The following is a 12,908-nucleotide window of genomic DNA, read 5'->3' on the forward strand; positions in this document are numbered from 1 at the left end:
AATGTTGGATAAATACTAAATGGTAAATATTCACAGAGAAAGTAGACAAGAACTGTAACATCTGTCAGTAGTTATTAGATGAAATAAACAATATTGTGCGCTGTCGGAAAAGTTTCAATCCTCTAGATGGCGGTATTTCAATTGTTATCTACTACCCCTCATTGTTAGTTTTAATCAGGGAGCACACACACACACACACACACACACACACACACACACACACACACACACACACACACACACACACACACACACACACACACACACACACACACACAGTCCTAGGATGTGGACAGCGGTGATCCTCAGTTGTTGACCTGCGGGCGTGGCTTCAGTGACACTGGTAGAAGGGCGTAACTGTGGCCCCTGAGTTTAGTTTAAAGCATCCTGCACTGGCCAAGATGCTCAGCAGAAGTCAGCAGCTTCACATCCATCGCACTCAAGTATCATCCGGCCTGTGCAGCTGCATCCAGCATGTCAAACTCTGACAGGGTTGTTTTAGCTCTTGGAGGAGCGGGGACAGTGGGCTCTGGGATAGTTAAAGGACTGCTGGATAAAGGTAAGATCTTAAAGGTTTGGAGACCTTTGACACTACCCAAAAAAAATAAATGAATAAATCTACAGCTAAGAGAACATTTAAGGAAAACATAACAAGTTATTCCTTTAAACAGATGGCTTTTAATGTTTACGCAGAGATTAATTGGGAAACGTTTTAGTTTTACGCAAAGACGATTTTACGCAGTGGAATTTCATCATGATAAACTGTATTGTAGTAATTTTTATGTGCATTTTATTATTTTATGAGCTCATATGGCTTGGAATTGGAAAAGGATAAATGGCTATTAATTTACACTTGATGACGCATCAGCGTGCCTAATTTTAGACATGAATCACAAATTCCAGCTATCTCCGAGGCTTCACTGACAGACCAAACAACCAGGCGAGCTCGTAGACGCTGTCTGTGTGTTCGGGGTGCGCAATGTGCCAAGTCAGAAAACATTCAAAACGCATCAGGATTGTTTTTGGCTGTGCGTAAAGTGACATCAGTTGTTTACTATACACAGAGCATCACTGCCAAGATTATTTCAGGCTTGAAATGAACGTTAATTATTTATCGAAATAGTGCCATAAAAGGGTTATTGCAATGATATTTTGAGGCAGAACAGACTGTTCAGACTCACAGAATTTAATTTCAAATTTAAGTCCAGAAGTTTCCAAAGATTATTCATTTGTGCATGCCTAATCAGAAGGAAACATCCATAACATCATGTACTATACAAACACAGTTCCCTATTTGACATAATGGTGCAGTCATGAAAATCATTATTTTTAATTATTTCAATATGAAAATAATGTTTCGTAAAAGGACCCTTTGAATACAGATCCAAAAACACATGCAGAATATGATCACTCATAACAATGAAAAACACAAAATTTACGTAAATGTAAACGTCTGGAATTATGATAATTTGTGCTTTTTTGTTTTATAATATTTGAGATGTTTCTACTGGTAGTTTGAATAAAATCAACTCATAAAATCTGATGTGAATTGGTCTGACCTTTATAGTCAGAGGTTGTGGAATATAATTTTGGTTTTGGCTCCATCTTCTATCAATCCCTGTTCAGAGGCTGTTTTCAGTCCAGAAGCAGAACTGTATTTGGGTTATTCATTGTGCTCAGCGGCCTCTGCACTCTGAATGAACTGGTTGAGTGCAGGTCGCTCCGATGAGACAGCACGGGTTTTGGATTCACATCGCATGTCCATAGCGCTGCTGTTTGAACTTGGCAGAAAGTTACCATCTGCTGCTCTGTCACGTTTATCCCTCTGATGACCTTGATAAACAGATTAGGAAAATGTAGGCCTATTAGTGAATGTTCGTTTTCATGCGAGAGGTATTAGTCCTACTGTATCTGTGTTAAAGGTGCCAGTTTTGTCTGTCTGTGCTATGGATCAATGTACTATCTGTTCTGTGCATGCGCGTGTGTGCGTGTGTGTAGGTTTCAAAGTCGCAGTGATCTCCAGGGACAGCAGCCGGCTGGAGAAGCTCCAGTCATTCGTCTCTCCCAACACAAAGGATAACCTCACCACTATAGTGGGGAATGTGGGTGAGTGGGGTCACACATCTGTTCATTCATCTAGATAGCTCCATCCACTAAAGCCACCACATGTGTAATCTCTGCTGCAGGTGCAGAAGAGGGGATTGAATGAGTCAGGCTGATAAGATAGGTGTAATAGGAATTTCTCATTCCTCTCCTGTTTGCAAGTCTCATTAAGAAGGTTAGATATAAAAGATCATCTCTGCAATCCAAGGTTGGTTCATCACACCTACACCTCACAATAGGAAGGAACAAAATACTGTGCTTTTCAGGTTTGCTGTTTGTCTAGCCTTACCAGAATACCCAAAACAAAAGAAGTTGTCAGAAAAAGAGGATGCCATCTTTAGAAACCAAGCTTATTATCTTCTTGTGTGCATGAACATGCTCAGAGCAATTCTTGGATTTGCATTTCATATGATAAGATATTTTGAGAACATTTAACGTTTTGTCTAAAATGCTCAATGATTATTTAAAATATATAGGGTTCATCCTTTTGGGGCATTAATGCACTTTTAAGTTTTAACATGTCTTGTCTGTAAGGGTATATTTCAGTCCGATGGTGGTGCAAGACAAAAGGTTAGGAGGTTAAACAAAAAGTTAAACCTGACCTGATAAAGGTTAAATTCATCCTCAGGGTGTCACTTTGAAATGTGGGGAGGACATTAAAGTATCTCCATTGGGAGTATGACTGACCTCAGTAAATCTGACAACTGCCTGCATGTTATATAATATGACAGAGAGACATCATTAGAATTGACAAATGTTTGTCAGGAGGAAATGTTGCCCTAACAGTGGCACTGAAGGTTAGGGAGTCACCATAATTGTTGTGAATCATCCTCCAAATCACTTGTTAATATCAGCCTTTGGAAATCCACAAAAGTCTGGGTCTAAAATGTTTTTTATTAAAGGCCTTCCTATCCAGGAGGACATTCTCAGCTTGGACAGTAACGTGGAAGCCTTATTTCTTTTCCAGGGTCAGAGGAGGGAGCAGAGCAGGCGAAGCAGGCCCTGCTGAAGGCGGTGGGGAAGGTGACAGATATTGTTTCCTCTCTGGGCTTCAGTTGGTGGCAGGGAGGACCCCCACACACCCAGACTCTCAAAGACCTGAACTGGGTGAGTACACACAGACAGCAGACTGCCAGTGGTTTTTGATTACATGTCAAGTTTCATTGGCATACAGCATAACATTTATTATTTGTAATAGTAATTCTAGTGGGTGCAGTGGTAGAACTAGCAGTAGTAGTTGTGATAGTTTTCAGTTCCACTGCTTCGTTGCAGAGGCTTTCCCATCCTTTTCAAGAATGACTTATTTGACTCTTGTGTGATTACTTTCATATTTCCTTTCCCTTCAACTCTCCAGGTAATTGAGACATTACTTTTCAGCACATTTGTGGCATGGAAGGCCTTCTTCCCATTGGTGAGGGATGACTCCAGCTGCACATACACCTTCATCACAGGTGAGCTCTGCACACCCTCTGTCTTAATGTACATAATGTGCTGCAGTAGGTGTAGTAGGAGCTCGTTTGTGCCCATGGAAGACATTTAAAGCAATATTTGACTGTGACAGAGTGACTGCTATTTGGCTTTTTAAGTCAAACACAAAAGCTTATGAAAAGTAGGAGTCAATGCAATATGCAGCACAGGACATAAAAAAAGGCCATATAAGAAGTTTTTTTCTTTTTGGGTGAAGCAAATTATTTAATTTAGGAATCAACTGTAGTCAAGTGGTCATTTGATATAACACTTAATTCAGGAATTTATATCATATAAGCAAACAACTCAATTGATTTGACCTCACACCAGTAGAAAAACTTGGCTTAATTGTTTTGTTTCACTTCTCCAACAAAAAAATGATTCTAATCTACAGTCTACAGTCAGTCCATAGTATAGACTGTATACTGAGTCTATAGTCTAGCATCTAGCCTCTCTTCTCTAGTGTTTATGTAGTGTTTCGCTGATTTGTGCCACAGGAGGAGCAGGGGAGAAGTTGCTGATGCCTGGCACCGGTTTCCTGACCGTAGGAGCTGCCAGCACCCTGGCCTTCTGCCAGGTACTACGAGAGGAGTACCCCGAGGTGCCCTGCAAACTCAACCAGGTAAGATTTTAATGGGATTACAGAGCCCGATTTCATTTAACAAAGCTGCAGAGCTAATATGGGATGTCTTACCTGACCTCCGGTGGATGTCTGAGTAATTAAAGCCCCCCCTCCACTGAAACGTGTGATGTGGAGAATGGATTTTTCAATGAAGAGACAAGGACTATATGTAATTTTGAGGATTTTAACAAAGAAAAATGACATTTTTTGTGAAAACATATCAGACACAGATTATTATTCAAACAAAGTATTTTTATATATCCTAAAACATGTTTAGAGGGGCTCTTTCAAGGGTAATTGGAGTCTCTTTTTTATACAACTTAGTTCTTAATGTATACTTTTGGCCACTTTTTCCAATTGTACTCACCAAGTCAATTACATACTGCATATCTGGCAGTATGGCAACATCACTAAAAATAAGTCTGACAGGGCAAGAAACAAAAACTAAAAGATGACCAGGTAGGCCAAATGTATTTGGAAGAAAAAACAACGGTGACCAATAAAATTATTACCCAAAGTGTTCCTTAGAAACATCCAGCATAACGAACAGTTCGACTTGCTGGTTCAATCTTGAGCTTCTGTACTCACTGTGGCGCTGTGAATTCACTGTTATCCAGTGCAATGAGGGATTATTAACTATTTTTCAGGTTCACCTCACTCTCAGTTTGGGTAATTTGGCTAAACCCTCAGTTTATTTAAAAGCTGACTGCTTGTTTGTCATGCCCTGGTGGACTTTATTGTGGTGATATTACTGTGTTCCCAGATCTCAGATATTACTGTGGTGACTTTGTGGTAATGGCTAAAACTATAAAATAAAACTCAAATTATGATCAACTTGAATTATCCTTGAAGTTAACACACCTTGCTCAAGCATCACAATTTAAATGTTTTTAGCAGTGGTGAAGCTTAATAGTCACACTCAAAGCAGATGAACTGATGAAGAACCACTTTCTTCCTCTCCAACCCTGTGTTGTTCCTCATTTATCACATCCAACCTGCCATTACTTCTCTTGGCTTTCCTCTTTATCTTCTCTTGCATGATTCTCACCACTGATTGGTTCTGGCAGGTGAAGATCAACACAGGTGTAGCCACTCCGGAGCGGATGGCCCCTGGGTACCTGAACCACCTGGACCTGGGCGAGGCTGTTGCCACCCTGGTGGGAAGACGGAACACCTCTCACACCATCTACACCGTCAGCTGCCCCGCAGACTTAAAAACTGTCCTTCTGGAGGGGAACCTTTAGACATGAAAACTCTTCCTCCAGCCCCACCAGGATACATCTACACATCCACTGCTCCTTCTCTTACTGAACTCTCCAGGAACACAGTTGCAGTGTCTTTGTCTCATTTGCTTTCTTTTCCTGCTACTGTGAACCCTATTCATGCACACCTTTATATGAACTGTCTGTTGTTTCATCTAATACTGTACCTTCTGATGCCTGTTCTCAGATAATTAGCATATGTTTTCTCTGCATGCGCTGTTGTGTGATTTGTCTGTAAAAGAGATCTCACATGATTTATAATACCCACAACCTTCTCACTGTTGCCTGCGTCTGTACAAATGATCACACAGTTCTATTATGTCCTCTGACGGACATACCCAATACGATACATTTCTCCATGTATCTGCCAAATCTTCTTGGTACAAAATTGGACAAAGCAAGTAAAGATAGATGTCAAGGAGGGATATCTTACTAGATAAAGGTTAATTCCCCATTGGTATTATAACAACTGGTCATAAAAGAGGAGTGTTTTGTTGTGATTGCCTGACTGTTTGTCTACAATCCTGGAATTAAAGGTACCCTGTAGAGTTTCTGACCACTGTTGGCGCTATGGAGTAATGTTTTGATGAGCAGTTGTCCATTGTGTTCTGTGATTAGCATGCACGAGAGGACAGATATGAGTAAGCGTCACAGCAACTGCAAAGAAACATAGTAACAGGCAAACAAAAAGCAAAGGAAGAAAACAAGCTAAGTAATGTCCCAAACATTGCAGGTTTTCAAAACTTCACAGAAATCAACTTTGCAAATGTTTAATGAAGAATGAAGAATGTTAGAACTAAAGAAAAAACTAAATGTAAATGTAACTGACAACCTCATAGGGTACCTTTAATGTCTTGGCATAGAGGTTAACAGTGCAACATGGTGAAAGAATGGAGGCAATATAATTCTTAAACTTAGTGACCTGAGATGTTTAACATAGTCGGGATGTAACTGGTACAGACAAAGGGTATGCATCCTTAAAGGTGTCAATCGCCACAATATGTTTAAGACTTCACATTTTCAGCCCTGAAATGTTTACAGACTTGTAAATCTTAAAAAGTTGGGGATGGTATGGATGTGATCTATTCTTGGCTTGATAGATAGATTGATCTGTGTCTTTTACAGATCTTTATAGTCTTGACGCAAGAGTTGTACAAATGGGGAAAACTGCATACAGTCTCTCCTTCAGAACGTTCATGGTGTTGCACTTGGTTGTAGACATAAGAAGTGCCAGAAGAACTTGCCTAAAGAATTTTTAAAAAATGCTTTGCTCATACATACATTTGTCACCTCCGCACACATGACCGATCACTGCAAGTGGGCAGGCTTCTCAAATTGTTGGTTTTGCAAAGTTACAAAAATTGTCAGATATAGCCCACCCCAGTTCCAACTTCAGAGAGTTGTAGAGGGTTGGGGTTTCAGATGTTCGATGATCTGACAATCACTTTGTTTTCAAGCATACTAACCATTTTAGGATGGAGACCAGAGGCTTATTAGCTAAGCACAATCTGATACACCACATCTGAAACTGCTTAATTATGGATGGAAAGGTTACACAGCATGGCCCGGCCCATTTCAACCTCTTTGTAGAGCTTTGGTCGAGCAAAAATGACAACTTAAATTTGCAGCTTTTTGCATTCAAATACCAATAAAGATGCAGTATGTTCTACACTGTTGATCCTGTGTGTTCATTGTAGTAGTTGCCTGGAAATCTGTCGATTTAGTGATGTAGGGACATTGTACAGGTGGCTGTGTGGGTCTAGTCAGGATTTAGAAAGCTGTCTCTGTGAGGATATTGCAGCACAAAAAATAAATGAATGCAAATAACAAGTTGACCTTCACATTTACATCCCCATAGCGTGACTCCCCGTCCTGTTCACAGGCACCAGCACCGACCCCCTGTAAGCCCCTTTATCGGCTACACATTATTTGGGGCAGCATGTCCCTTAGAAAAACTAAACAGAGGTCAGGAGACCACAGACTGGATTATAACAGGGGGCATTGTTGTCTTTGTATACTGTACTGTAAATGTGTATGTGCTTTCACAACAACAATGTAAATATGTCACGCGAATAAAAAAGTTTGGGTTTGGGCTGGGATGGGGTGATTGGACATGAAAAGCAGAATGGGGAGAGGCAGAGTAGTAGTAGTAGTTAGGGGGGCAGTCGGAGGTAGTCAGTCACAGTGTTTTGAACTTGTCGGCTGACAGCTCAATTAGGCCAAATTATGATTAAACCACAAGGGAGAATTCACTGGGCCCCACTTACTCTTCCTCTTCATTTCCTCATCCTCTCCCTCTCTTTCTCTCACCCTGAAAGGGATGGACACGTTCAAACACAACCAAGTAAATGGCCATGTTCACCCTCGGACAATGACTCATTTCATTCTAATAGGAAAAGAAAACTGCCTTTTGTTTGAGGGGGAACGATGGGCCGTGGTGGTTTTCAACGAGGTCCAACAAATTGAGAATCAGCCACAATGGAAATGTGGGTGAACAGATTATAATAAATGAGAGGAAAATTGGGAAACATAGGCTTTGATGTAGGAACAGGAGAGCAGTAAAAGAAAAAGCAGTGTTTGTAAAAAGAAAAATGTTTGACTTTCTTTTTAAACATGGCTCTAGAAATGTTTGTTAGTTCACCACTTTGGACCAAAATATTTCAACTACAGATTTCCAACATTTTTTTTTACAGACATTCATTTATCCCAGATACATTCCTTAATCCTAATGGTTTTGGTGACACCATTTTGAGGTTGACATTTTTAGTTTTTATAGTAATGTACCACTAACAAGTAGGCAGACTTTCATCAAATTTGGTACAGACATTTATGTTCCCCACAGGATGAATTCTAATTTTGAACTGTAACACTGGTCTCCTGACTTGTTTTATTAGAACTATTGCCAGTTCAAAATCTCAATTTGTCCAATATTTTGACCAAACACCTCAAAAACCAATGTCATTTCCAATCTTGATAATCAGCAAATGTAATCATGTTAATATGCAAAAATAAGATGTTGAACATGGTAACAGTTATATCTGCTATGCCTCCACATCTTAGCACCGTCATTAGGAGGATATTAGCAAACATTAACATTTAGCTCAAAGTAATGTTACAATTGTTGCTGTTTTTGCCCTAAGTGATTGTGAGGTATATTCTACCAATTTGGGACCAAAAAAAGGAACTGCTGATACGTGGGCCTTGTGGTGGAGCAGCCAAAAACACGCAGATCGATTTGGATGGATCCCATTTTTGAAATGAGAATAAGGGAAGGATAAAAGAAGTGGTATGCAGCACTAGGGTTATCAGAGTGAATATGTTTATTTTGGCAAGTGAATGTACAGTAGATGAAAAGGCAAACACAGAGCCCTGACCTCTTACTGATGACACAACAGATAATTGTTAAAACACAGTGATGATGGCGAAAGGGAGGAAGAACAGTTTCAACAGTTGAAAAGCGGGTGTCAAAGTGCTCATCTGCTTTTGATTAAAAACTGGAGTGACTGAGAGAGGGATTAAAATGTTGAACCAGATGGAAAAACAAGTTGTGATCTTGGCAGTATTGCACTCGCCTTTCGTGAGAGAGCAGCGAGACCTCACCAAAGCAGTGCTGAAACTTTGCATTTCTGAACTAACCAACAAGCCAAGCGACACCACAAGACGCAGGCAAACAGGCTGACAGACAGACGGTAGTTTAGATAGGGAGACATGGCAGTTATGAAAGCTGGAGATTATTTGTGTGCATGTATGTGTGTGGTCCCTAGTAAGTCTCATGTCTCCTTGGCCTGGAGACTGACTTGGAATCACAGCATTGTTTAAATAGGGGACAGAGGGATGATCAGTACATTAATATCATCTACTTTATAACAGCTGTCTGCATGCTTGTTGCTTTGGAAATTATTGATATAGGCTTACACACTCTAGAGACTTGTGTCATATCAGCAGCCAGCTTTGAGGTCAGAAAGGCAGAGTCAGAGCTCTGCAGTCACGCTATCTCCACCAGGGTGTGTCACACCATGCTTAAAGACACACAATCAGTGACACTGCAGTGAAACACACTCGCAAACCCACATATGCCAGCATGTCACACAGTTACTCAATTATAAACTAATTGGTTGAAAATGTGGTTTTGTAAAGTGCTTTAGGGCCAAAGTGTGTCAACAGGGTGAGAGAATATTTTACCACTGCTGCCATGTTTGCAGGAGCACAAGTGGAGCGCTCATTCCTTTCACTGTGATGCGCAATTAGATTAGGACAGAAAAGGGAGAAAGCTTTTGTTTTTCCTCTGCTCTAAGGGCATTTTTTTGGTTGGCGCAGATTAAGGTTGGGTTGTGTATGCGGTTGTGTACTACATCAAGTGTCAGTGCTTCATACATTTTGGGAAGCATGCAGGCATGAGCTAACGATGAAATTTACACCACCTGGACCTTCGTGGCAACATAAATAGAGAAGATGACTTTTTATCTAAAATTTTGGACGAAATTCAACCTGCATTAATCAATATTTGCTATTGCATTTTATCACCTAACTCTGCAGTTTAGACTGTTGAGTCGGTTTAACAGCTCTCATTAACCGCATTAACATTTCAGATTAGCAGAGTATTTATTGCCTTAAAAAGAAAACGGGAGCAAGCCAAAGTTAGCAACTCACGAAAGCAAGTCGAGCATCCAGTTGCTGAAATCCCCCATATTTTCCCCAGGAGTTAGTGTATCCTAAATCAGAGTTAAAGGCTGTAAAATCAGCAGTTTCCCTTTAAAGTAATAGAATACATCAGGGCCCTGGCATAGGTTATGGAAACAGTTGTCCTTTCCCACATCCAGCAGACATGGAGCGACACTAGCATTAATATGGAGTCTTATTTCTGTCCACTTGATGATTGTAAGTCCAGTGGTCACTTTCTTCTTAGGTCTTTTTTTGGTCTGCACTATGGTTACCAGCCAGTTGCTAACCGTGTCAGCAGCTGGGCAGGTAGTGTTCATTAGGTAAAACCAAAACAATGAGTGCCAAAACGCTTTAACCATGGATTTGGATGATAATTCTCTATGCTTTGTCACTACACAAGCAACTCCTTTTTCTTGCACATAGTCATTTGATCAATTGTTAAAACAAAAATGTTAGCCACTTTGCTGTCATACACCATGTATTATTTTTACATGTTCTTTTCTAAAATCACAACAATGACCAAAAAAGAGTGTTTAGATCCTATATTACATGCATACAACTTTTCATAGTACTAATAGTTCATAGTACTAGCATAGTAGTAGCAGTCTGTGAAATGTGTAATATATTGCTAGCAATCTGCAGGTGGGTAGTAAATTAACAGAAAGTGATCAATGGGACACTAGATTAAAGTTAAATCTTATTTATTTATTTATTTATTAGGATAAGAATTATGATTAGATTTGGGTTTAAAAGTTTGAACATGTAACTGTTATACTTTAAGCTAGTTGTTACACACACAGTTGATGTAACTGAAAAAAGAAGAAGCTGGAGAGCGCTGTATACTGGTTGTTTGAACTTGAGGGAGGAAGGGCAATGACCCCACTGATCAAGAATGGACCCGAGGAACTCTGCGACTGCAGCTCCGCCGGTATGGGGGCGACAAGGTCAGTGAAGTGGAAAGGGACAAAAAGAACACACAGCGAGACAGAAAAAGAAGAACATTCATGGAGAGAGAGCACAAGAGGAGGACGAAATACTGGCTGGTACTGTGGCTTGTGCTGGTGCTCTGACTGATTCAGAGTGGCATGTTGTTTTTTCTTCGAGTCCACAGGCTTCTGCTGCTATTCAGCCATGTGCCCATCACGGCCTCCTGCATCATACAGACACCCAACCAACTGACAGCTGAAAAACAAAGAAAAACATGTCACATCAGTTGCTGTTTCTATTCTGAAGCAGGGACTGTTTAAGTCAATACTGTTGGTACACTTTTAACTTTAAACTTTTGGTGAAAAAAGAAAGAAGTCCACGTTCATCGCCACCACGGTTGAATTTTCAGCCAGTCGACACTGAGTGTGCCTGAGGCATATTGTCTTTGTTCCCAATTAGGAACAAATCAGAAGAAAAGAGTCGTTGATGTTATTTACAAGAGATGCACAAGAGACATTTTAACTAGCAGGGCAAGCAGAGGTGTAATGAATAAGCACTCCGTCTTGTTAAGCATTGTGAGACAGCGTATGACTTACAAGAGCCCCAGAACTAGTGAACTGAAATGTAATGCAGCCATCATTATTGTTAGTCATTAGGCTACACGTGCTTTTCCTGCTATGCCATATCAAAAATATCTGTGGTGAAAAAGGCCTATTAGAGTAGATCATCTTTATCGTATGGATAAGTTTGCAGCCAATGATTCAGTGTAACATGGGCCTGCATTATAGCACTGCAGTTAGTTTAAAGATATGAAAGAACCACCTGCTCATCAATCCGTGATTACAAAATGTCACCAATTCTACAGGATCAAATCAATCAGTTTCTGATTCTGGTTGTTTATTATTCTGCGTGACTTTAGGAACAGAAAATGTTTTTACAGACTCAATGTTTTAATATCTTATGAAATGCAAAGTCCACTGAGCTCTTATTTAAAACAGTGATCAGCCTTTTACTTTGAAAAAAGGAAGTATGATTTATTCATGCAACATTTTCATCACATTAACTATTTAAAAGTACTGTATTTGTAAACATAATTCCACAATGTGCATTACTGTTAAAGCACCTGAAAAGCCCTTTGGTATTATTTCAAGTATAGAATAGTTTCAACTAAATAAGCAACAAAGTAAAAATGTTGAGAAAGACATCTTCAATTCTCATTTTATCAGTGTAACCCTAAACATCTGATGGTTTGATTGTATTTGATTGACAGTGGCTAGGCAAAAGAAGTAAACAACCCCACACCCATCATCATGTTTTAATTCCAATATTGCTAAGCATTGCATGAAAATACATGACATCATCAATTTCTAACGAAGCCCCGATCATTTCAGGCAAGTGAGAAGAGCACAGACAAGATAGGACATGCAGCATCTCCACCATGAAACAAAACTGTGTCTGCTTTGAAAATATGTTTTTAAGATTTCATTCTATGTCATTGTTATGATTGTATGTTACCATTCCAGGCTGCCGGACCTTTTTAGGTATCAGTTGCAATTATGAAATGCTGTACATCACACTGTCACACTAATATATATAACATACTGATTTTAGTATAAAGTGTAATTTTCAGTTATTTCTACTGGTTTTTTTTATATTTTCAATTGACATTGATTTTTTGATTTGTTTTGATTGTACTTCTTATAGCAGTGATGAATAAAGTTAAATCAAGGTACCTCAAGGAGACACTACATGAGTAAGTTGAACTTGCTTGGTGATATGCTGACATCAGAAAACACACTTTAAATAATTTAAATATTTCTATGTAGTCTTTATTGACTCGAATGCACACATTCATCATTCTCATC

General features: G+C 39.6%; 1 protein-coding gene across 1 annotated transcript; it reads left to right on the top strand.

Moving 5' to 3' along the window:
• The first annotated feature begins 474 nt into the window (after positions 1-474).
• Positions 475-5,436, top strand: si:dkey-238o13.4 (uncharacterized protein LOC560780 homolog). The gene is made up of 6 exons (XM_062421606.1): positions 475-559; positions 1,999-2,106; positions 3,071-3,210; positions 3,458-3,554; positions 4,068-4,192; positions 5,260-5,436. The coding sequence occupies exons 1-6, from the start codon at positions 475-477 to the stop codon at positions 5,434-5,436; spliced, it is 732 nt and encodes a 243-aa protein (XP_062277590.1).
• The last annotated feature ends 7,472 nt before the right edge of the window (positions 5,437-12,908 follow it).

This window comes from Scomber scombrus, chromosome 6 (assembly GCF_963691925.1).
Source record: "Scomber scombrus chromosome 6, fScoSco1.1, whole genome shotgun sequence".
Lineage (NCBI taxonomy): Eukaryota > Metazoa > Chordata > Actinopteri > Scombriformes > Scombridae > Scomber > Scomber scombrus.

Coding starts and splice junctions, on each gene's coding strand:
- si:dkey-238o13.4 (XM_062421606.1), top strand. CDS start 475: ATGTCAAACTCTGACAGGGTTGTTTTAGCTCTTGGAGGAGCGGGGACA. Junction 2,107..3,070: donor CACTATAGTGGGGAATGTGG/GTGAGTGGGGTC, acceptor TTTCTTTTCCAG/GGTCAGAGGAGGGAGCAGAG. Junction 4,193..5,259: donor TGCCCTGCAAACTCAACCAG/GTAAGATTTTAA, acceptor TGGTTCTGGCAG/GTGAAGATCAACACAGGTGT.